General features: G+C 35.2%; 2 protein-coding genes across 3 annotated transcripts; one reads left to right on the forward strand and one right to left on the reverse strand.

Moving 5' to 3' along the window:
- Positions 1–1,230: 1,230 nt before the first annotated feature.
- Positions 1,231–3,132, reverse strand: LOC105343797 (nucleoside diphosphate kinase homolog 5). Its single transcript, XM_011451278.4, has 5 exons — positions 2,952–3,132; positions 2,636–2,841; positions 2,192–2,292; positions 1,818–1,936; positions 1,231–1,446 (listed from the first exon to the last, which is right to left on the reverse strand). Exons 1-5 carry the CDS (start codon positions 3,087–3,089, stop codon positions 1,366–1,368), a joined length of 645 nt encoding a protein of 214 aa, XP_011449580.1. The 5' UTR covers positions 3,090–3,132; the 3' UTR covers positions 1,231–1,365.
- A 32-nt stretch (positions 3,133–3,164) lies between these two features.
- LOC105343799 (fas-binding factor 1 homolog) lies at positions 3,165–24,181 on the forward strand. 2 transcript variants are annotated; one of them, XM_066065709.1, is made up of 32 exons: positions 3,165–3,301; positions 3,569–3,599; positions 4,124–4,174; positions 4,581–4,615; positions 5,283–5,317; positions 6,266–6,286; positions 7,220–7,322; positions 7,601–7,955; positions 9,138–9,236; positions 9,532–9,696; positions 9,840–9,920; positions 10,153–10,401; positions 10,655–10,742; positions 10,955–11,366; positions 11,554–11,765; positions 11,917–11,997; positions 12,248–12,503; positions 12,724–12,807; positions 13,550–13,642; positions 13,794–13,894; positions 14,101–14,148; positions 14,607–14,765; positions 14,965–15,072; positions 15,652–15,791; positions 15,975–16,093; positions 16,361–16,483; positions 19,863–20,006; positions 20,839–21,057; positions 21,846–21,983; positions 22,494–22,593; positions 23,085–23,284; positions 23,766–24,181. In XM_066065709.1, exons 1-32 carry the CDS (start codon positions 3,293–3,295, stop codon positions 23,847–23,849), a joined length of 4,143 nt encoding a protein of 1,380 aa, XP_065921781.1. In that variant the 5' UTR covers positions 3,165–3,292; the 3' UTR covers positions 23,850–24,181. The 2 variants fall into 2 exon arrangements, with proteins under 2 accessions (XP_065921781.1, XP_065921782.1); XM_066065710.1 differs by lacking the exon at positions 6,266–6,286.
- Positions 24,182–25,748: the final 1,567 nt, after the last annotated feature.

Below are 25,748 nucleotides of genomic sequence, written 5' to 3' on the forward strand. Positions count from 1 at the left end.
TGGATGATGTATCATCCAATTGTATCAATTACTTGAAGTAAATTTTAATTTTCGCTTTTGTTCATAAATTCATTTACAGGATGTGCAGATTCAAGAAGAAACAAGTTTTCATCTTTACTTATAGTGCATCTATACTGTACAGTTTGCAATTATATTACTAAAGGAAAGTATCCACGTTTATGCGATGACGCGTTAATTCAATGACGTAACGATGATTTTAAGAGATGATGCGATGACAATGAAGCGATGGTGCGACGACGCAACAATGCGATGACGATGGTGCGATGGCACGACGAAGCGATAGCAATTTTTAGCAAATTGCTATTTGTTTGCATTTTGTGAAAAAAGCCTACCAAAACAAGAAAATTATAAATAGAGTCTTACTTTTTGAAAACTCCATAACATTGGCAGGTATTTTCAGAAAAATTCAGGGCTTTTCAAAGCTGCGTGAGAGTTAAAAACATGTTATTTTTTTTTTGTTCTGACAATTTATATCAAAGTAATGCATTTCAAATACGAATGACACAATCAAAAATGTCTCGAAATATCCTAATTTTTCTTAATTTTCAGCTTGTTACCATAGAAACGGTTCTCAATTTCCATTTTTAAATTCTTTATTGCACAGTCATAATAGTGGGTAAAAATGTTTAAAAAGTATTCTGATTTTAAAGTTCATAAATGAAAAGCTCGAATTTTTAAGATTTCTCTTAAGTTTCCATGGTAACACTTTTCAAATGACTTATGCTCCATTTTTTGCTTTAGTTTGAAAATGACAATTTTTAAAGGTATTTTCTTCTCTAGAAAGACCATATTGTTTCTTTTACTCATAATCAGCCATCAAATAAACTTTAAAGTGTAATTTTCCCACCCGATCCTGTTACTATGGCAACAGGGCCACATAACAATATTTAAATGGTATTAAGCATTTTTACTGATTAAAAAATCTATCAAACAATAAAGTATGAATAAAATCAGTTACTGTAGGGCAACTAAATTTTTACTCTTATCTAAAACGTGAGATGATAGCAAAATCAGAGAAAAGAAAGAATCCTTCTCCATTTAAGAAATAATCTATGATACACAGAATAAAATGTGTGCGATAAGCCACCATTTGTTGCATGAAGAAAGATAACTTCTCTTGCCCTTCTTCCAATTACTAGTTCCTAAATCTTTCACCTGCAGTCCACATGACCAAAGTTTTACTCAGTACACCATCCAAGAAAAAATATCTTTATCAATTGATAATGATTTATTTACAACATATGTATATTGTACATGTATAGTTAATGAACATATGAAATATCACAGGACAAAAATGACATTAAGAATGATTATTATATTATTTAAAAAACAGTTTGTTTTCTCTTAGTTTGGCTCCTGAACAACCATTTGTCTGACTTTGGGTTTGTTGGGATTATTTTCAAGTAGCCAATCAGCCAACCAAATCTGAAAACAGAATAAATGTGATTCGTTATCTTAGATTTGATTTTCCCCCTAATTTTTATCAATGAAATGATAAACATTTGACACTTAACTATTCTCATATGTGAATAGTTAGCTTAAATATTTTATTTACATTGTATAAGTTGGGAAGTATTTACAGGTGACAAGTGAAATTCAAAAGAAGGCATTTTAATTAAAAGTTAATTGTCTCAGATTTCTTTTCATATGTGGTTAATTCACTTAACTATACTATTTGCATCAGGTAGAATAAATGAAAAAAAAATACTTATGAAAAGAAACTATAATAAAATGAAGTGTCTTTAATAAAATATTTTAAGAAAATAAATGATTTTTTTTTCATAAAAGTTGCTCACCACTGGATCAATGGGCTTCTGTTTGCAGAGTTCTGTGAGTCCCTTCAGCAGGCAGGGGTTGACAGATTTAGCCAGGTAATCTTTGGCTGCTTGTCCGACAGGAACTGGCTCAATAACACCTGTAGAAATAAGAGATATTCATTAAACGAGTCTTGGTCACAATTTAGGCTCAAAATTTGAGTGCCAGTTATCATGTTACAAGCAAGATGCATTTTTTTGCATTAACAAAGCTACATCAATATGTGTTTTTGTTCATACATGAATTATGGTTGGGTAAAATTTAAATTTACATGTAGACAAAAGTGATGTCAAATGATTTCATCTTTCATATTCAATCAATATATGTACATTTGTACTTAAAGTCATATACTTACTGTCAGGGAAGAAAAACCTGATTTCTTTCTCAGAGCTAGAGAAACTGTCACTGCCGTGAAGGGCATTGCGCTGATCATCTGTTCCATACACAGCTCTTAAACTGAAACACATTATATAAACAAATAAAAATGCGAAATAGTCAATGTACAATTCATGAATCAGGCTATTAAAATGTGCTTGAATATCAATGTCTCTAAATCAATACCAAATTATTAACCAAAATGATCTCATTAATGTCATTAACAAATATATTTTACTGATACTTTAAATCCAATAGTTTTCATTATGTTTTCTTGTCAATCATTTTATAATAACCTTTTTTTTTTACTCGTCACTGTACTGACAGTGACAGATCAATTCAACAAAAATGTTCTCTAACTTTAAAATGGCAATGCTATGCATAGTAGCATAAACTACATCTAGATTCAAATTTATGGACATACCAGTCAGGGTGAGTCTGTCTGGCTTTCAGAGCATTGGTTGGTCCAATTAATTCTCTCCAATATGAAATTGCCTGGTCTCTTGCTATCACTATGGCCAATACTGGTCCACTGCTCATGTAAGCAACCAGACTTGGAAAGAACATTTTTCCATAATGCTCGGCGTAAAAATCACTAGCTTGTTCTGGTGTTAAGTGTACACGCCTTTTCTGTAGATGAAAATATATCGTACATGATGATATTTATTTGTTTTGCATAATAAACATATTCTGTATAGAGAAAATTCGAGCTATTTTGTTTTACCAGTCTCTGGTTTTACCTGCAAAATGGCAAATCCTGATCTTAAGATGATATCTTCTATTTCTTCTGATTTGTGAATAGCATCGGGTTTTACAATAGCAAGAGTTCTTTCCACATATATCTGAGGAGCATCCATCGTAGCCTTTTCACCTGTCATTTTTCTGCTTGTCAATGGCGTCTTGTTGCTTAGCAAACGCAAGTCGCGCTAACTTCTCGGACTTTCTCACGTGACCTAAACAAACATGGCAGCTGCCATTTAAAAAAAGAGCGTCCATAGTCACTTGTTTTTTTCCTTACATTCTGCCACCTCAAGGGATAAATGATGGTTCTTTAAGCAAAATTTAGAAACATAACTTTACAATGGACAACGTAAGTACATAAAAAACGCAGGTGGCTGCATAAGAACTTAGCAAGCATCTGTAAAACTTTGAAACACAAGTTTGTACAAGAATTTGAAAGTGATGAGAGTCGATGTTATTACTCTGATGATTTGAAAGGGGGGGGGGGGGGTCTTTGCAGCTATTGAAATACCATTTTTTTAATTTTGCAAATGATGAAAAATCAGGGAAGCATTTACATCTCTGACTGAGAAAATGTTACCCGATATTCAGTTACCTTTTTTTTCTTTGTTTACAGCTGTGGACTCCAGGAGCAAAAAAGCAGTCAAGTATGAGTTTTTGATAAATCTTGAGCAGAGAACTGAAGAACAATTATTGTTTTTCAAATTTCACAGCAACTACAATAGTGAAGTGCAATCTATTAAAAGTCTTTCATTTGGATGGCATTTTAACTGGGAACTTTTTCATGCATACAATATAGGAAAAAAAATAAGTAGCTCCACAGGAAACTGAGGTTGACAGACCGTGGAGCTACAGTTACATCCATACAAAATCTGTATATTTATTGTGCACATAAAGATGCAGATGGTTTTGGACATATTAAACTAATATATTAATAGAAAATAATAATAGAAAACATTCTGTGAAAATTTTAATGTCAGATAATTCCTGAGACATTTTACTTTAGGTGTCACTCAGTAATTTGCATCTTAATATCTTTTAAACAATCCACCAGTCCCTTAAACCCAGTATAGCTAGTACTAAGCCTATTATACACTATCATAGTGTCACTATGTCGCAATAGAAAAAGGTAAATATATCTTTGAATGATATGTTTATTTGTTTTATTCAGAAGTTTCAACAGAGGGACTTGATGACCTCCTTGGAGATTTGCTGGTAGATGGTATGTACATATTTTGAGAACCAGCTAGGATACACTTATGTAATCCATCAATAGATGGCATTTAGGGGTGAAGAGTTAAATTTATATGAACAGCTTTTAATCAAGAAAAAAGTTCTATTCCAGAACTGGGGTCAATTACTTTGAATTCAAATGTAATGCATTGAATTACAATTACATTGGAAATCTTTTCATTACATAACCATTTATTTTATTGACAAATGTAATTAATTGCAGTTGATTTGATACATGTATGCACATTTAACTCATGTTTAAAGATTTTTACCAGCAATGATGGGAATTGATTAATTTATCAATTCATATGTTTATCAGAGTGCTTTGATACATCTAAGTATATGATAACACAGTCACATGGTTATGATTAAAAATTTGTGGTTTTTTTTTTCAGATGTTCCTGCAAAGAAAAAAACTCCCTCTCAGCCTGTAAGTGTTTTATCTTTAGCTTGCTATGGATGTGATGTGTTTTTTTTTTCTTGAAAGTTTTATTCAATGTTAAGTCTAATATTTTTTGGATGAAGCAGTTCGAGTTTCTTTCTCACTCTCAGTACAATTTTTTTTTTGAAATGTAAAGGCAAGATTTTCACAAAGTTTAGGCTAAAAATGTGATATATGGTCTCAAAATTGATGACTTTTACTGTACATCACACAGGTACAAATGTTGAGCCATATTTTCATTTCATCTGTACATATTTGTACTGTAATAATACATTCATGATATGATAAACATTAATGTCTATTGCATTTCTGTGCAATACCTATTGTAGGAATATTGTATAATAAATTTCAGCTTTGTGTGGATAATATCTTTGTTAGCCATCAGGGTTGTCTCTAAAAATTGAAGTAGAAGGGAGAAATAAGAAAGTAGAAGGGGATCTGAAGGTCTATCTTATAACTAGATTGTGTTTGAAATGCAATAATAGCCGGGTAATTACGTCACTTTAGGCGGGGGAATTCCCCGCCTCCCGGGTCTTAGAGACAACCCTGAGCCATGGGTTTTCACTCCACTCTGCTCCCCAAGGAGGGGTTTGGACCAAAACCCTTGGCTAGAAAAGATGTGTGTGGGTAATAATTTTTTCGTTTTCATTTTCAGGTTGGTGGTGTGAAACCTGGAACAAAAAAACAAGGGTAAGTCAGTACTTGTATCTGGGCTTTTTTTTTTTCTAATATGCATTTTAGCAGACTCAATTAAAACATACATGTAATTTTATCATGTAAAAAGGAACTTTAACAAAGAAAAAAGATACACCTTAATTGTCTTTTGTTTTAAGCAATTTTATTCGAAAAAGAAAAAAACAGGCCAGCTGTCTTATTGATTAATTATGATAACAGATTTAGGAAAAGATTTATGAATATTGAAACACATCTACAATTATTTCTCTTTGGTAGAATACCATATTTAATTTTTCGCTATTTCCTATTATATGTACTACGTGTAGTACAAACCTGTAGTCGAGTCAAAATAAATGAATAGGGTTATTTGGTCTCCTGACTTTCCATAAATTAAATGAGTCATCCACATCAAAATATTAATGGAAGTACATGTAATTATTTTGAGTCTCCATTATACCAATTGCAATCTCAGTTTCGTATGTGTGTATACATTTACGCCATATGAACAATAAATCTCTGGTAGTGTACATGAGATGTCTGATTGAACAAGTTAAAAACAACAGCAGAATGTCGAAACAAAATTTTTAATTTCTTACCTACAGACCCGTATTTGTTTTCAGGTAGGAATTAAATAATAACCACTTCTGTAAATTCCTTTTTTTAACACGTACAGGTCCTTAATTCTGCAATTCAACCATTTCGATCAAGTCATGAGAATTTAAAGTTGCGGACACCAATTTTTATAATAGTTTCATTTAGTTAACATTTGACCAAAAAATTAAAAAACGGGATTGAAAAATCCGCAAGATATGCTTTTCACAATTTTATGCAGATATTAATTCCTCACGTTTAATTAGAAATTTGCTGTATCGATATCTATATTTGCCTTATCAATTTGATCACTATAAGCTATAAGGAATATTTAATGTGTATTTATTATGAAATTCTTCTCTTTGCATGCAGACAAACTTCCCCTCCACCAGGGTAAGAAGGCTATTAACAAGGCTTTTATTTGTTTTCATGCATTTTGATTCCCAGCTTTGGTGAATTTTGTTTTTCAGGAAGTAGCAGATATATAATTACACAAGATCAGGGAGCACTTGCATTGTTTTTCATTTATAAAACATTGATAGCTGCCCTACTAAGTTCATTCTTTGGTTGAGAGTAACATTGTATGTAGCTCAACGGTTTGTTTGTCAATGCCTGCACATCCTTGGTTCAAGCTTTGAATATTGTTTTAATTGGGGCAATTCATTTTGCTGTCATCACTGGAAATATAAAGAAAGTTATTGTAGAGTTTTAATGGGTAATTATGCCTCACATATTGGTATGGTTTCATATTGCTTCATTCTCTTGCGATTTAATCTGTCATCTTCATCCATGGTCTAAGGTATTCATATAACTATTTCCTATTTCCATGTCTGCTTGATTATACATATGAAGTGTTGTAAAATTGAATATTCCCACATAATATGTGTTGTCGTGTTAAATCTATGACAAAGATAAGATTTTAATCATCATATCATGTGCAAAAAGCAATATATTGATATTTAAACTTATTTTATTGATTAACTCAATAGTATTGGGCAACATGCATGGCCTGGATAAACTCTCTCCCAAATTAAAATATTATCAAGTACAAAAATGGTATTTATGTACCGTTAAACCTTCATTTGATATTCAGATCTTGTATTAATATCTACCCCGAACTATGCTTTGCTTGCATAGGTCAGTATTTTAAATACTGAGTAGCTACAACATATTTTCTCCTCATTCAGTCAAGGTTGGGCAGTTCGTGACAACACATTTTCTCATACTGTATTTGCTTTCATATCCAAGTACGGAGGCGGGTTTTCTCAATATTATCACTGCCAGCTCACTACCTATAGTAATACTTGTGATTCTCAATTTTTTCAGGTCTAAAGATGAGGACTTTTACAGTAATCTAGCAGCCACTGCAGAAGATGATTTGTCGGACGTTTCGGAGGCAGATGTCAATCAAATGGCCAGAAGTCTGCAAGCAAGTGTTTAGTGTTACATAATGCATTTATTAAGTCTGCATTCTTACATGTATTTGTCATAGAATGTACACCTTCCCTTGGTAGACAAATAACATTATACCTATGTATTATTTAATATAGAGTAATACATACACATAAATATACAGATCTTCATTTGCTCAATGACTGTCATAAAATACAACTCTTTGAGGACATATGCCAATTTACTTTCTGCTGAAAATTCCTTTTATAAAGTACAGCGAATATGTAAAATACACGTATGTTATTTTCTTACTAGGACTTGGAGGATATGGATGCAGACTTGTTTGGAGGGAAGTTCAAAAAGAAAGGGAGTGTTAAAGGTGGAAGTGAGCGGTCCAGTAAACCTAACACCCCAAGGCGGACTGGCACCCCCCGCTCCAGAAGTACCACCCCCCGAGCATCCTCCCCCCAAACCAGGGTAACCTCACCCACAGCCAGGGTGACCTCCCCTGTTGGCAGAGTTAACTCCCCTGCAGGTAGGGGGACAGGGGGATCTCCCACTCCAGACCAGTCCCTCACCCCCAGGGGCGGGAGTCTCAAAAAGACCCCTGCTGCCAAGTCAACTTCCTTTCTGGATCAAAAACCAGGAACAGCCCCTGGGAAAATGACAGGTTTGGATATATATGTGTTGTTATAAAGTGAAGGGTGTAAGGTAAAAATGTATGTATATATTGAAAAAAGTAATTTTATGTTAATTACTGTTAAAAGTTGTTCTGCCCTTGGGTTTTATTGAAAATTGTGATTATTTTTGTCTTCTCACAGCATCAGGTATGATAAATGCTTCTTTTCTTGGCATGATTTTGTATTCCATTGTATATAGTTTATATTTGTATTTTAGAATATTCTCTTCTTGGCATGATTTTATTACAGTTGAATTGTTAGAATATACCGGTATGCTTAGATATCATGGCATGGAGCATTAGATTATGAATATTAGTACATGTAGTCAGAAATGGATTGGTGGTTGGAACTGACTTTATGTAAAAAAAAAAAAAAAAAAAAAAGAATTTAAGTTAAGAAGGATAATTAAATCATGAGGTAGTGTAATATAGGTAAGCTCATTTTAAAAATGTTTAATGCCAAAATAAAATTATTGTTTGTCTGGAATTGCCTCACGCCTCATTGAAATACCGCCCACTGATAAAATTTTATTAGTAAAAAAAATAAATAAATAAATAATGTGGGGATTTTTATTTGTTACCAATTTTTGATAAGTCAAACTTCAAATTTGAAAAATTATTAAAAAATTACCTCCCTCCCTCCTGGCTCTAGATACCTCCATGCGGCAATTCAAAGCATACATTTTTTAAGGATGGCCTGAATCTTAGGAGATTAAAAATATTTTTGAATAACACTTGAAAAAAGATAACAAAACAAAAGGGAAAGTGAGTGTCAGAATTTTTGTCTAAAATGTTTCTGTTAAATTTATATAATATATACTGCCTGCTTTTTATACATGAAAAATACAAATAATACATGCGTTGAAGTATTAAGCACACATACACTGGTACATGTTTATGAGCAGTACACTTGCACTAAGATATTTGCTTAAATGCCACATAATTTAGAAAAACAGTGTATAGCAGTAGTCAAATGTACTCCAATTATGATATATTGTTACTTGTACATTTACTTTCTTAATGGAAAAATGAAAACATTTTATCCAAACTTTAATGGAACATGAGCAGGTTTACTGTTGTTTATTTTTTCAAAACTTCAGAATATACGTGTAGCATTCATTCATTTCTACAATCAAGGAGGCATTACTTAATTTGTCTCTCTGTCCATTTCAGACATAGGTAATGCCTCAGAATCATTAAAACCAGGAGCGGCCCAGCCCCAGGAAAGACCAGGAACCGTCCCCAAGGCCAAGTCCAGGTTTGACTATGCAGGTCAGTTCTAATTTGCACTCTTCAGTAGTTCTAGATGTTGATTTATTTGAATTCTGACTGTAAGGGAGAAAAATGGAGTGGATATGGAAAAATGAAAAACACTGTTTGGATGCTGAAAATGATGAAAAAATAACAATATTGAAATTTTTATTGGCATACATATACCTTACAAAATATGAATTGTTAAACTGAAGGTGAATAGTCATGTGGTTTTGTAGCAATATCATTGAGTGGTTTTGTGGTATTGTAGAGATGAGTGGTTTTATGGTAAAGTTAAGGTTTTGTGGTATTGTAGAGATGGACATGGATGATTTGTTGGCTGATCTTACTGATGATGAGGAGGACTCAATGGCGGCAAAAGCCAAGAAGCCAGCTCCTAAGCAACAGAAGGAGGAGACAACTGTGAAAAAGCAGAGGTCAGCTGAGGACATCACCCCCCATAAGTCAATAGAGAATGAAGGTACAGCTTTACAATAATGTAGCAATTAATGGGAACTTATTAAAATTTTATATATGTATTAAAACACTCTCCAAATCTTTTGTAAACTTTATCTACTTTTTATTTATTGGTGATTGAGTAGTTTGAGTATGTCTTGTTTTCAGATTCCAAGAAGCGTAACATATTTGACCGACCGCCAACAAGGAGTGGAGGAAACACAGAGACTGAGGAACCAGTCAAACCAGGTCTGTCCAATCCTCATTCTAGAAATTAAGATTTACTAAAAAGCTTCATTTATTGATAGATGTACAGTGTATGTATTTCTCAGTATAGTGTAAATGTAAAGGTGTTATTAAATATATTGTGTCTGACCATTGTGCTTGTTACTTAACCCCTTCCCTTTAATCTATTATGTTCTTTTTGTAAATTGAATGTGTATGAAATCAGTGTAGTAACATTTTAAAACAACTCTTGCAGCTCAAACCAAAAAGAAAGAAGAGCCTGGAATCTTCAGTGATGATGACGATTTTCTCGGAGGACTCGGAATCGAGGAGAAAGGGCCGTCAGCCCCAAAAGCCAAGTTGACAGAGGAGGAGGATGACAAGCCAGCGCGGTCCGTAATGGACAAACTTCTGGCCAAGGACTCAGCGGTCAGTAAACACCTTGAGACCAAGAAAGAGCGGCGCGAGTTTGTCCTGGACAAGAAGTACACTCAACCAAATAATGGTAACCATTCTTATTCACAGAAAATTAAAGTGGTTCTTTACCCTTCTTGTAAAATCTTTCAATTTTTGTTAAAATGAGTTATAGTTTTAAAATTTCCTTTTAAAATAGATTTATTTTTATATATCTGTTAAAATGGTGTATACTTGTATCTGCTTTTTTTTCATTGTTATGATTGTGAATTTATATAATGATAATTTTAAGCTGAAATTGTACTGAATTATTTTGATATACTTTGTTTTTTTACCTCTTGCAGAAGAGGAGGATGAAGATTTCCAATTTGGGGGGTACCAGCCATCAGTGGTGTCAACTAGTTCCCGTCCCACATCAAGAAGATCTGTCAGGTATTTACTCATAAGAGCTAATTTAAAGTATCTTTAAAGTATTACCATTCTTTGAGCCTAATAATACTTATAGATTTTATTCCTTCTAAAAAAAAAATGATTTCAGATTTATTTTTGCTTTCTTATACCAAAGATGGATGACAAAATTTCTGATGAAGAATTATCTTTAAATGTAAATAAGTAGCTTTCATTGGTTCTTTTCCCCTGGATAGATTTCAGGATGAGGATGATATCTTTGGATTTGACCGCCCCCCTTCTCGTGGAAGATCCCCTGCCTCATCACTTACGAAGAAACCTGATGACATGGACTGGTTAAACGACATTACAACAGCTGTGAAGTCAGCCCCCTCTATCTCTTCCACCCCGCCAAAACAGGAAAATAAACCAACCCCACAAACTGACCCCAAACCAACCAGTGTTAAAACTGACAACATGCCTCAAACTGAGACTAAAACCCCCGAACCTAAACCATTGAAACCTCAAGACAAAGAAACAGAACCCAAGACCACCAGCAGCTCAGCGGCAAAACCAAAAGGAAGTGCCTCAGACTGGCTGGGACTAAATGATGCTGATGATGAAGATGATGAACCAGCATCTTGGATGAGAGCCAAGTCTCAGCAGAAGGTAACATCCTCCATTTTCATGTTTCATTAGAAAAAGCAAACACAAGTAAAAGTGTTCTGAAGTATATTTACCAGAGCTTTCAGTTGTTATGGTGTATATTGACTAGTGCATTTCTTGCTGAAAATTTTGGTATTGTTGAAAGAAAAACTTTATTGAAGTAGTTATTAAAGATTCTGTGATTTTGTAGACCACACCTCCAAGTAGTGCAGGAGAGAAGAGAAAAGATTGGCTGTCCAGCCATAAGTTAGAAGATTCAAAGCCTTCCCAGAAATCGGTTCCAAAGTCGGAGCCCAAGGGAAGCCCGGCTGACTGGCTGGGACTGACCAGTAGTAAGGAAGAAGAGGACGAATACTTGAAGATGGAGAATGACCTTGACCCCAACAGTCTGCTAAAGTCAAGGTATAAACAAGGTCAAAGCATTTAAAGGGAGATAAGTCAAGAGTTAAAAAACAAATGTACTATACATGTGACATTTCAAACATTCTTTGTTTATTTTCAACTTCTGTTTATTGGAAATGAGTATACAAACGTGGAATCTTGTTGTTTATAGATTGGAGTCCCCGGCCTTTGGAGGAAAGTCTGTGAGATCAGATGACACCGACTTGTTCAAAACACCCACCAGAAATACAGGGTAATTTTTGGTCTGGACTAACAATTTACATGATGTTTTTTGTAGACAAAGTTTCATAAGATTTGTTTATTTCTCAAAACTTTTAAAGGAATATTTGAAATGATTCCACAATATTTATATAATCAGTAAAGAGTAACCCTTACTTGTACACATATACCTTAATCAGCTTATTTGAAAAAAAAGATGACTACCATACTAACCCTGTATTCTCAATAATTTTTCTGAAATATAATTGAATTATGTTTTGTAGAGCATCTTCTATGCCATATCAGTCCTCAGGGAGAAAGCTTCAGACCATGGACACAATCGAGAAAACCCCCACACCCCAGAGAGCCCCCGACATTGGAGGGGTGGATGAACTGATGGGGTTACCCCTCACTGGGGGACAGACGGAAAGGTTTTACCCCCAGAGAGAGGACAGGAAACCAGCCCCAGCCGCTGATTTGTTTAATCTCAGTAACACAGACCAAGACATGATCACTTCACAGGCTGAAATACTGAAACAGGTGATGGAGGCTGAATGTTGTAATCCTAACTTGTATTCATTTAAAGTGGGATTTTAAACAAACCACAAGAACTGAATTACTTTTGGATAAGGATTTTTAGGTGTATTAAGCTAAAACTTGTATTATGTGCTTAACATGAAAAATAGGGATATTAAAATCATTTAAAATATACTGGTACGTTGGCCAATCAGTTGAAAGAACATGCAATTCTATTTTACAGCAACAACAACAGCAGGAGAATCTCTTGGCCCAGCAGGCAAAGATCGATGAGATGATGAGAAAACAGTATGAGCAGGCTGCCAAGGTAGACCTCATCCTCATACCGCCATAATTCTTATTACCTGTAGAGTTAGTTGCAGGTCTGTAGCTCCCGGTCTGAAAGAAATCGGATAGACAACCTTGGAGCTACATGTGTGTTAAGAAGCTGCAATTAAGGTGCACAAAAATTTACACTAGTTTTGGAATTTTAACCATTTCCACTCAAATTCTGTGGAAATAATTTAAACAGTTAAATTCTCCAGACAATTTACTATGGATGTTGTCACTTTACCAGCCCCAGGCTTTCTCATAAACATGCTTACCTACGTCAGAAAATGAAGTACCAATAATGTTAAGTTCATGTGCAGATCAAGAGTTATCATTTTTACATGTAAACAAACTACACTGCTTCACTTTACAAGGCTTGTGATGCTGTTTTAAAGAATATCAGAGGCAAGAAAGGTGACAATATCTGTAGTAAAATGTCCAAGGATTTTTTTGGAATCAAATATTTGCACAAAATATGTTCTAAAATAAGATTAATCTGTCCAAAATTAGCGTATTAGTGCTTTTGCACTGTAAATTGCAACTTTGTCACTTGCATGGAAGTTTAGCTCCAAGGTCCATCTGAAATTTTTCAGACTGTTAGCTACAGACCTGCAGCTACTCTTGGACTTCATATCTGAAAAACTACTTTGATTATGTTGCGTTTGGAATCTGGAAAAAATTGAGTGTTTAAATTTTTTATTTGCCTGAGCATACGTGTAATGTGATGCTTTGATGACCAGTTCCAGGTTCCACCACCCCCAGTTTTCACCCCAGAGGCTCGGACATCGGTCATGACAAACCCACCCCGCTCCTTGATAGAGGCTCAAACAAGGGTAGGTAACTCTGTGAACATGTAAAAGATTTCTCGAAAGTACATACTGTAATGTTTTATTTACATCAACTGATCTAGATTACAACCATTACCATGTAATGTTTTATTTACATCAACTGATCTAGATTACAACCATTACCTAACTGTTTCAGCTTTATAAAATGGAGATAGAGAGAGACTATGCCTATTCTGTTCTAGAAATGAACAAGAGAAGATTTGATGAGGAAAAGCAGACAATTGAAAATTCATACAAGTATGTAATTTTATTCCAATAACTTTTTCCCAGAGCTTGATATGTAGAATGGTATCTTTAACAATTTATTTAAATTAATTTATTTTTATGTATATTTACTATCATGTAAGATTGAAAAACTGATTTGTATGTATTTTATATCTTAATATTAACTTGTTTACAGTAGATAATAAAAATCAAATGGTTGTACTTTATAACTGTTTCAGGAGCCGGTTAGAGTTAATTGAGGATACACATAAAAACAAAGAAACCAGGCAAGTCTACATTAATGGCTATAGCCATTTACATCAATTTATACATATGTGTGTATAAAATACTTATCCAAGAAAGTTAAAAGATAATTTCAGTGTCATAACTCATGATTATTATTGACATGTTTTGTTTGAGAATCATATGATATCCATATACATGAAATTATGGTATAATAATAGCAATACAGTCCAAAAGTTACAGTATCTCTAGTTAATTTATATGGTAATATAATTCTAAGGACCATCAGGTTACAAAGCATATACATACTTCTAATTGATTTCAAAAAGGTTCTTGGCATTATACTATGAAATATGAATAATTTACATGGATGTAATTTTAAAACAAATACATGTATGTAGAAGAGATATTATTTGTCATTTTAAATGTCATTGTCATGAAATGTAATGTAATAAATTTCAAATGTAGCAAGATTTTTATTGGATAACTTGACCTTTCACAGATTACGAGAGGAGAATGAACTGTTGATGAATCAGTACTTGTCCAAGGTTCGACAGTTAGAGAACGACAAATCAGATCAGTCGTCGCAGTACCAGCGCCGCCTTGAGGAATTTCAGCGCGACAAGGACCAGGATATTGACCGACTCAAGTCTATTCACAGGTGCTTAATCATCAAACACTGTAATGATACATCACACAGTTATACAGATATGAATGAAAATTGGAATAGGAAATTTATTCAGACTTTATAGGATGTGGTTTGTAAGAGGTCTTTAACAGTTTATTTCTATTTTGCCATTTTGGCATGAATTTAGTCTTTAGAAGTTGTTTGATAAGTGTGATATATTTATGACCATTAGGAGAGCTATAGAGGATATGAAACGGGAATATGAAGAGGATCTAGAAAGGCTGAAGAAGGCTAAAGACCAGCAGATAGAGGCGGCCATGACCTCTAATGATACAACTAAGTAAGTACAAACTTCCACAAATAAATGATACATGTACCAAGCATGTACACTAGTTGTAAACTCTTACCTCAGTGGGACACTTGTCATTTTTCAGGCTGTCTTTATGAACTTTGCTTATTCTACAATATTTGATATTGTATCTGTGTTGTTATATAAGTCTCTAGTTCATGCAGTCTCTATGTTACAGAGCAATGTTAGTTGATATCTCTATAAATCTGTTGATAATTCCATAAATCTGTTGATATCTCTATAAAACTGTTGATATTTCATGATTCATGTGATATGGTATCTGTATGTTGTTATGTAGGTCTCTGGTTCAGGCAGTCTCTATCTTACAGTGTTAGTTGATATCTTTATAATCTGTTGATAATTCCATAAATCTGTTGATATCTCTATAAATCTGTTTACATCTCTATACATATGATATTGTATCTGTATGTTGTTATATAGTTCTCTGCTTCAGGCAGTCTCTATATTACACAACAATGTTAGTTGATATCTCTATAAATTGGTTGATATCTCTATAAATCTGTTGATATCTCTATACATTTGATATGTTATCTTTATGTTGTTATATAGGTCTCTGGTTCAGGCAGTTTCTATGATACAGAGCAATGCCAGGGACCTGGGAGAGCTTCAGAAGAAGGTAGACAGCTGGCACAACATGGGGCTGGATGAACGAGAAATCGCTATTCGATCTAAGGATGAGCAACTCAAAAGTAAGTTGTACAGTATTTACTTATTCGGTTGCTGCTCGCATGTTAATTTCCTTACTATCAGTTGATGGAATTTTCACTATTCATTTGTGTATATTTTTTTTCTTAATATGTTTTAGAAATATAAGTCTTAGGGAACAAGAAATTGTTTTAACTGATTTCTTAAACTGGTGTATGGGTATTTAGTTCTGCAGGAGCGATTGAACAGACAACAGGAGGAGAACGATTTAGAGCGTAAACGTCTTGAGGATTTGATCAGTCGACTGGAAACTCAGCTCCGAGAACAGACCAGAATGTTAGACGAGGTGAGTGAAATAGCTATAGAATAGAATAAACGAGGACAATCATTGTTTGAATTGTTTACTTATCCTGATATGAAGGTTTTAATATCAATTTTCTTTATTTTCAGAAATGATTAATGAACTTTATTTTTCTGTTTACTAATAGTATTCTGTTGAAGTTTAAATCTTTAACTTGTGTAATTTTTGAAAAATCCTTATACAAACAGCAGGTGCAGTAGTGATTACAATGACAATATGGTCATTTTATGAAGATGTTTCTCTTGTTTGTAGGAAAGATGGAAGGTGAAACAGGAACAGACAAGATTGCAGAGTTTGCAGTCTTCTTTGGAGGAAGAGAGAAGACTGTGGACAGAACAACAGGCCAGAGAGAGATCTAATATAGAGAAAACCAGGGTAAGTGAAGGGAGAGAGATCTAATATAGAGAACCCAGGGTAAGTGAAGGGAGAGAGATCTTATATAGAGAAAACCAGGTTAAGTGAAGGGAGAGAGATCTTATATAGAGAAAACCAGAGTAAGTGAAGGGAGAGAGATCTTATATAGAGAAAACCAGGGTAAGTGAAGGGAGAGAGATCTAATATAGAGAAAACCAGGGTAAGTGAAGGGAGAGAGATCTTATATAGAGAAAACCAGAGTAAGTGAAGGGAGAGAGATCTTTTATAGAGATAACCAGGGTAAGTGAAAGGAGAGAGATCTAATATAGAGAAACCAGGGTAAGTGAAGGGAGAGAGACCTTATATAGAGAAAACCAGGGTAAGTGAAGGGAGAGAGATCTAATATAGAGAAAACCAGGGTAAGTGATGGGAGAGAGATCTTTTATAGAGATAACCAGAGTAAGTGAAGGGAGAGAGATCTTTTATAGAGATAACCAGGGTAAGTGAAAGGAGAGAGATCTAATATCGAGAAACCAGAGTAAGTGAAGAGAGATAGAGATCTTATATAGAGAAAACCAGGGTAAGTGAAGGGAGAGAGATCTAATATAGAGAAAACCAGGGTAAGTGAAGGGAGAGAGATCTAATATAGAGAAAACCAGGGTAAGTGATGGGAGAGAGATCTAATATAGAGAAAACCAGAGTAAGTGAAGAGAGATAGAGATCTTATATAGAGAAAACCAGGGTAAGTGAAGGGAGAGAGATCTAATATAGAGAAAACAAGGGTAAGTGAAGGGAGGGAGATCTAATATAGAGAAAACCAGGGTAAGTGAAGGGAGAGAGATCTTATATAGAGATAACCAGGGTAAGTGAAGGGAGAGAGATCTTATATAGAGAAAACCAGGTTAAGTGAAGGGAGAGAGATCTTATATAGAGAAAACCAGGGTAAGTGAAGGGAGAGAGATCTTATATAGAGAAAACCAGGGTAAGTGAAGGGAGAGAGATCTTATATAGAGAAAACCAGGTTAAGTGAAGGGAGAGAGATCTAATATAGAGAAAACCAGAGTAAGTGAAGGGAGAGAGATCTAATACAGAGAAAACCAGGGTAAGTGAAGGGAGAGAGATCTTTTATAGAGATAACCAGAGTAAGTGAAGGGAGAGAGATCTTATATAGAGAAAACCAGGGTAAGTGGAGGGAGAGAGATCTAATATAGAGAAAACCAGGGTAAGTGAAGGGAGAGAGATCTAATATAGAGAAAACCAGAGTAAGTGAAGGGAGAGAGACCTAATATAGAGAAAACTATGGTAACTGGAGGGAGAGAGATCTAATATAGAGAAAACCAGAGTAAGTGAAGGGAGAGAGATCTAATATAGAGAAAACCAGGGTAAGTGAAAGGAGAGAGATCTAATATAGGGAAAACCAGGGTAAGTGGAGGGAGAGAGATCTAATATAGAGAATACCAGGTAAGTGAAAGGAGAGAGATCTTATATAGAGAAAACCAGGGTAAGTGAAAGGAGAGAGATCTAATATAGAGAAAACCAGGGTAAGTGAAGGGAGAGAGATCTAATATAGAGAAAACCAGGGTAAGTGAAGGGAGAGAGATCTTATATAGAGAAAACCAGGGTAAGTGGAGGGAGAGAGATCTAATATAGAGAAAACCAGGGTAAGTGAAGGGAGAGAGATCTAATATAGAGAAAACCAGGGTAAGTGAAGGGAGAGAGATCTTATATAGAGAAAACCAGGGTAAGTGGAGGGAGAGAGATCTAATATAGAGAAAACCAGGGTAAGTGAAGGGAGAGAGATCTAATATAGAGAAAACCAGGGTAAGTGAAAGGAGTGAGATCTAATATAGAGAAAACCAGGGTAAGTGAAGGGAGAGAGATCTAATATAGAGAACACCAGGGTAAGTGAAGGGAGAGAGATCTAATATAGAGAAAACCAGGGTAAGTGGAGGGAGAGAGATCTATTATAGAGAAAACCAGGGTAAGTGAAGGGAGAGAGACCTTATATAGAGAAAACCAGGGTAAGTGGAGGGAGAGAGATCTAATATAGAGAAAACCAGGGTAAGTGAAGGGAGAGAGATCTAATATAGAGAAAACCAGGGTAAGTGAAGGGAGAGAGACCTTATAGCGAGCGCAGCTCGCCGGCGCGCAGCGCCGGCGAGCGAAGCGAGCTCTAAGAACCAGTGTGCGCGGGAAAAAGAACAAGCTAAACCTACAGTTCATCAAACAAAATTTTTTGTCTACGTCCCATAATGCTCTCTAATGTTTTCACCCGTGGTGCTATGCCAAAAATGGCCGATTTTTAACTCGTAATTTACAGTGACTTAAAGTTTGAAGACACGTTTTGAGTACCGCATATGCTTTGGCGAGACTCAAAAGATTTGTTACATGCTTCCATACCTCCGTATTGAGTCGAGAAACGTAAACAAAGACGAACAAAGTCATCGATGACGTCACAGTGCACTCGCGCTATATTTCCCGCGATAAATTTAGAGGTGGATCAAACATCCTGTAATGCGTGTTTTAGCTATTTCAGTATAGACTGCGATACCTGCCTCATTGACATATGATTTGTTTTTAATTTTTTTTAATATAGAGATTTTATGTATATATATTAGCAAGAGCCATACTTTACTGTCACATCGATCCATTTTTAAGCTAATTGTGTATGCGTGAGTAGGGAGGAAATAAACAATAGGACATTTTGAACTAAATAAAAAGGAATAAAATGAAAAAATAAACAGTTAAAAAAATTATGTAGATATTGCATATAGTCAGAACATTAAATCTAAAAGTGGGAAATTACACACTTACAAACAGGTACTGGACTCTCTCTCTCTCTCTCTCTCTCTCTCTCTCTCTCTCTCTCTCTCTCTCTCTCTCTCTCTTTCTCTCTCTCTCTCTCTCTGGGAAGGGGGTTGCGCTGTATGTATCATAACCATTAAAATTAGTACCTTAGGCATACTTATTGTAGAGCAATACTCTCTCAAAAAAATTTTGACGTTCGTTGATACCTAAATAACACTAAGTTGACAATGATGCAAGGTATGTGAAATTCTTGCTGCGCTCGCCAGAACGGTAGCACCGTAAAACATATTATAGAGAAAACCAGGGTAAGTGAAGGGAGAGAGATCTAATACAGAGAAAACCAGGGTAAGTGAAGGGAGAGAGATCTAATATAGAGAAAACCAGGGTAAGTGAAGGGAGAGAGACCTATTATAGAGAAAACCAGGGTAAGTGAAGGGAGAGAGATCTAATATAGAGAAAACCAGGGTAAGTGAAGGGAGAGAGATCTTATATAGAGATAACCAAAGGAAATGAAGGAGAAAAAAAATAACAGGTTGACCACCGGACATGAACTACTTGATATTACAATAAACAATGATGTCTTTATTCACAGGAGACATTACTGGAGGAGCAGAAGTCTGTGTTGTCACAGCTCCACAAGGAGAGGCAGTCTGTGGCAGAGGAGAGAACCAAGCTCAACGTGTCCCTGACTGTACAGAGGGAGGAGTCGGAGGACGCAGCGGTCAAACTGGCTCAGGTATTACAAGTTCAGCTTATATAGCTTAGATATTATTACAGGTACAGCTTATACAGCTCTGATATTACCAGTACAGCTCAGGTAGACCAGTACAGCTCAGGTAGGAAAAGCACAGCTCAGGTAGGACAAGCACAGCTCATGTAGGACAAGTACAGCTCATGTAGGACAAGTACAGCTCAGGTAGGACAAGCACAGCTCAGGTATGACAAGCACAGCTTAGGTAGGACAAGCACAGCTCATGTAGGATAAGCACAGCTCAGGTAGGACAATTACAGCTCAGGTAGGACAGGTACAGCTCAGGTAGGACAAGCACAGCTCAGGTAGGACAGGTACAGCTCAGGTAGGACAGGTACAGCTCAGGTAGGACAGGTACAGCTGGTGTAGGATAAGCACAGCTCATGTAGGACAATTACAGCTCAGGTAGGACGAGCACAGCTCAGGTAGGACAGGTACAGCTCAGGTAGGACATGTACAACTCATGTAGGATAAGCTCAGGTACGACCCCTAATGAATAAAAATGATTCCACAGTATACCGGTATATTTGTACAACTCATGTAGGATAAGCTCAGGTACGACCCCTAATGAATAAAAATGATTCCACAGTATATATTTGCAAGATGAAAAAGGAATAAAGTAAATAATATATATGTACATTTGTAAGTAGATAATGTAGTGGATAAGATAATGAGATAAATAGGGCTTCTATAAAAAAGAAATGATCAGGACTTCTTGTCAATATAAACATCAAATTAAAAAAATCAATACTTTATTTATTGTTTCCTAAAGAATAAAGAAATGCTAATGCTAACCAATATTTGTTTCCCATGTTAGGCTAAGGCAGAATTTGAAGCCCTGATGAAGGCGATATCCGAGGAGAAGAGCAAACAGAACATAATTCGACAGGAACTTCAGCGTGAGGAGGACAGACTCGACAGTGAGCGGAGAAAGCTGGAGATGCAGCAAGCCAAGATGGCCGAGAAAGAGAAGGACTTCCTGCAGGCAGCCCAGACACTGAAGGAGAGGTCAGAGGAGATGGACCAGCTGTTTATTGTAAGTTCTTGTTCCCAGTACTACGCTGAAGAGAAAACTGGTAATTGGGGTGTACATAGGTGTCCTGTGTCGCCATGGAATTGAGAATTACTAATGTTCTGTATTTTCCCCCCTTTTGCTTTTGTAATGTCAGTGGGTGAATTTAAGACTTGGCAAATTCAAAACAATTTTTAACCTACTTTGTTAATGAGAAAAAAGTATCTTTCACACAACTTTGTCTAGGCAAATTCAGAACAAGGCAAAACTGTTTGTAAATGTAGAAGGGTGAAAAAAAACATGAAGCAAAATAAGTATGTACTGTAGATTCCCTATTTTACTCAAATACTTAATTCAATTGTTTTGCATCAATCGAGAGAATATGATATTGCGAATGCCAATTTTCATCATAGATTTACTTAGTTCACACCTGAAAAATAAAAGCGAGATTTTAAAATTCGCGAAATGAGCTTCACGCAATTTTACGCGGATATTAATTCCTTGCATTTGATTAGGAATATACAGTATGTATTTAGATTTTTTAAATCTCATAGAATAGAAGAGCTCTCTATAGAAAGGTTATAGGAAAATATCCTAATTATATTTTTAAGATTATCTTTTTACTTATAAATTATACTTTATGGCTAGAATGATCACATATGAAATTTTCAAGTAGATCTAATGGGTATTCTGTTGACTACCAAGCCTTTGGTTTTTTTACCAGCAGATTTGAAAGCTCTTGTCCAGATTGACTGACACTAATTAGTTATTCAATATTATGCATGTAGATAAACTGTATTTTGTTTTTTAAGGAATCCCAGTCCAAGGCAGAGGAGGGAAACACAGCATTAATGGAGGCGATGAAGATCGAGCGAGAGGAGTCAGAGAGGGCAGCGAATCTACAGCACCAAATACAGGTCCTCAGGCTGAAGGAGCGCGAGATCGCAGACGTAAGGCCCGCTCAAATATTTCCTTAAATCAAATACTCAATGCTTGCTTCTGGTGGTTCTCTGTTACATAAATTGTATCTGATCAGGCCCACTTGTTGTCAGTTGTCAGTAACATGTACATGTACCTGTATGAAATCGGGCCCACTTGTCAGTAATGTATATCTGTATTAGATCACCAATATAAAGCCCACTCAACTACAGTAAAACATTGACAGTTCCCAGTTACATGTATTTGTATGACAAAAACAAGGAGTTTTAGGACATTTCCTGTCTATCTGCAATATGGAGGCTGCCCCAATTTTTTTCAGCTAATGACTACTGGTACCTGCTGAAATCTCATCCATACTCACTTTATTTTTTTAAAATCCTTGAACGTTTAGTAATTATTCTTCTCATAAATTTTTCAACAACTGCCTTTAATTATCAAATTTATAGTAACTTTTATTTAAAATCTTTCTATTTCATTGCATAAACAGTGTATTTACTTTTTGTTTTGCTTTAAAATTCCAGGATCGACTTCGCCTCTCCAAGGAGAAAAAAGAAGTGGAGAATCTGAAGAGTGCCATGCTTTGTCCTAATTGTCGGACACCTGCAGGGGCCAAACCCCAGGGTAAGTATATTAAAATGGCTTGGTAAAATATTCTTAATTTCTTCGTCTGTCATATTAACTTCTGTTTTCAATGTTAATGCCACTATATTAAAGGGAGCCAATATTTGGTTTCAAAATGTGCCCCTTTTTCATGATAAATTCTATTTCTAAATTTCCATTTATGTTAATGCTAAATTGACAACAGTTTGGAAGAAGAAAAGGAAATTATCCACTCTCACTGAAATAAAACAAAATTAACTATGATAGAAATTTAAATTTGTATAATTTGCATGTTTTGAAATATCAGTGTAGACCTGGCTTGTGTACATTATTTCATGTTTTTATTTGAGATGATTTCTAATACCAGTTGAAGTATTTCATACACTGTATGTCTTATTTTTGAAAATCTATACAAAATAGTATCAAACATATCTTCAAAGAATTATGTTAAGTAAAATAAGGGTGATAACGTTAATGGCAGGGGACTAATCAAGTCTCTCTCTTGCTGACAGGTGGAGAACAGGTAATAGCAGGTCAGTACAACAATGCATCTACCTACCAAGTCTACAGCAGCCCTGCTGTGCAACAAAGCAACCCCGCCATGCAACACAACAACCCAGCCATGCAGCAATCCCTCAACTCAGTGGGCTCCATTACAGAAACCATCAAGGCTGACCGATCCATACGCATGTGGAAAATGGAGGCACTTAAGGTATGATGTAATTGGAGTTATATGTTTATGTCACATGGCCTCAAGAATTAATGGTATACATATCCTGGAGCATTTAGCTGCCAAAGATGTAGTAATGGTTATTTGAAAAAATCCTTTAAAAAAATGGTGGTCTTGCATGCATCAAAGTGATACCATCATATTAATAGTCCTTGCGAATGTTCAATTTGCCCAATCATAAGCTAGCATTGTTTCGACTTAATATGCAAATTGGACACAATGGAGGTTGGAGGGGGTTGAGTGTGAGGTGTGAAAACTGCTTTATTTGATACTATGATAAGTATTGATATGAATGATAAAATATTTCAGCAATTGTTACATACATAAAAAAGAAGCGAGGAGTAGACTCTTTAAAATGCAAGATCTTCCTTCAACATATGTTTCAATACCAAAGGTTTGAATTCCAGCCCAGTTGGTTCTTAGTATTGATACCAATTTATCTTGAATTCTGTAATTATTTCAGGATCAGAAGTACCTGGAGGAGCAGAGCATGTTCTTGTACACTCTGAAACACATGCCTTACAGTGGCTCCAACTCCAAGTCATGACCTTTGACCTTTCATCTGATAGACCAATCAGCTGTTGCCAGAATGTGTTGCTTCACCATGGTAGTGCAGTGGCCATTGTTTGAACTAATCATGGTTTCTATTTTCATTGTTGGTCAAAGGACCCTTTTTACGGTCCACTGGTCAGACTGCTGTTTTCAGCAACCAGGACATGTTTCATATGTAATAGCTAGTCTGTGATAAACTTTTTTACTCACATCTATGTACGGAACACTTTTTATTTTATATACATGATATAACAAAGGACATGTGAAGGATTTAGGTATTGCGTGTCAGTTTAGTACACCGCATTAATAAAATACATCAACAAGGTTCCCTCTGTTTTGTGTTTTATTTTCAGCGAATAGAGAAAATGAACCAGATAAGAAATATACATGCACTATAAACATATTTTATTAAGGTGGAATAACACATCATCACAAAATGGCTGATCTCTGATCGAAACGACATTTTGTTTTGTTAAAAGAATTTTATCGACGGAAACTTATAACTTACTCCATAGCTGAGTGGATAACGTGTCGGCCTTGTGATCCGTACATCCAAAGTTCGAATCCCGCAGGGGCTTTTGTTGTTTTTACCTACTGAATTGAATTTTTTAGATATTCATTTTTTATCCCCAAACTGCAAATTTTTCAATTATTTGACATATTTATAGTTTATTTATCATTATTTCTTTTATAATCAAATAATTTACTCTTAATCTGATCGAGTGACTTTTTCCAGGTGTGTTATTCCACCTTAAGGGTGTACAACATTTGACAGAAAATGATCTAAGCGTGGATATCTGAATGTTCCTTTTCCAATTCATTTATGCATTGCATTTAGCAATGTACTTGATTATGCAGATGTTGTTTCCACCATAACACTTACTGTAGTAGAATACACAGCCAAATATAATATGTTTACAGTATGTTATATAGTAACACAGGTCTTAAGGTGACAATGTGACTTAATCTGTCCCACATACTGCATAGAAAGAGGTGTCAAATTATGATGTGGTGGCTTCTTATATGACAGATTTTGACAGAAATCAGATACCTAAGGGAGAGTTATCTAAGCCAGATCATCTTGAAAGATTGACACCCGGGGATTGGTAATCCAACCCCGATACTGATACAGGAAAGGATTTAGGTGAAGAACTACCAATATCTGACAAAGAGGTATAGAGCCTTTGCTAGAATTCGCATTTAACTTTGGAAGAAATAATAAAGTTGCTGCAGTTATTTGTAATAAGGAACGTGCCAGAACTATGTCCTGGAAAGGATATACAGAACAAATCTTCTAAAACACTAACAATAAATAGGTTTATTTATATTTTTCCAGGACTGACTTCAGACTTTTTGTAATAAAAAAGACAACACAATAATATCTCAAATTTTAACATTTATTTGTTTATTACAACAATCAAAACTAGAGGTACTGTGAGCAAGCTCACAATTGATACCCCCCACTAAGAAAAAAATCATAACGCGTGTATTTTTGCTATTATAGAAAATATTGGATGAATCTATTTCACTGTCCATTTTCTATAAATAACAACTGCTTTATTTTTGAAAACTGTTAATTTTTAGCTTCTAATATTTCCATTAATACAAGACATGACACAGACAGAATTTAGCTTTTTTGAAACAATGGCCTTGAACTTTCTCAATTGACCTTGGGTCAAGGTCATGACACACCCTTTAATCATAAGCAATCTTTGTGTGAAGTAAGAACTTCCAATGTTTCCCCATAATAAAGATATGGACCGGACACAAATTTTGCATTTTTTCTGCCAGTGACCTTTACCTTGCCCGAATGACCTTGGGTCAAAGTCATGACAAACCCTTAGGTCATAAGCAATCTTTGTGTAAAGTAAGAACTTCTAATGTTTTCCCATAA

This window comes from Magallana gigas, chromosome 7 (assembly GCF_963853765.1).
Source record: "Magallana gigas chromosome 7, xbMagGiga1.1, whole genome shotgun sequence".
NCBI lineage: Eukaryota > Metazoa > Mollusca > Bivalvia > Ostreida > Ostreidae > Magallana > Magallana gigas.

Coding starts and splice junctions, on each gene's coding strand:
- LOC105343797 (XM_011451278.4), bottom strand. CDS start 3,089: ATGACAGGTGAAAAGGCTACGATGGATGCTCCTCAGATATATGTGGAA. Junction 2,842..2,951: donor CAGGATTTGCCATTTTGCAG/GTAAAACCAGAG, acceptor TTTCATCTACAG/AAAAGGCGTGTACACTTAAC. Junction 1,447..1,817: donor AGAAGCCCATTGATCCAGTG/GTGAGCAACTTT, acceptor TTCTGTTTTCAG/ATTTGGTTGGCTGATTGGCT.
- LOC105343799 (XM_066065709.1), top strand. Junction 4,175..4,580: donor TGGAGATTTGCTGGTAGATG/GTATGTACATAT, acceptor TTTTTTTTTCAG/ATGTTCCTGCAAAGAAAAAA. Junction 13,895..14,100: donor ACAATTGAAAATTCATACAA/GTATGTAATTTT, acceptor TAACTGTTTCAG/GAGCCGGTTAGAGTTAATTG.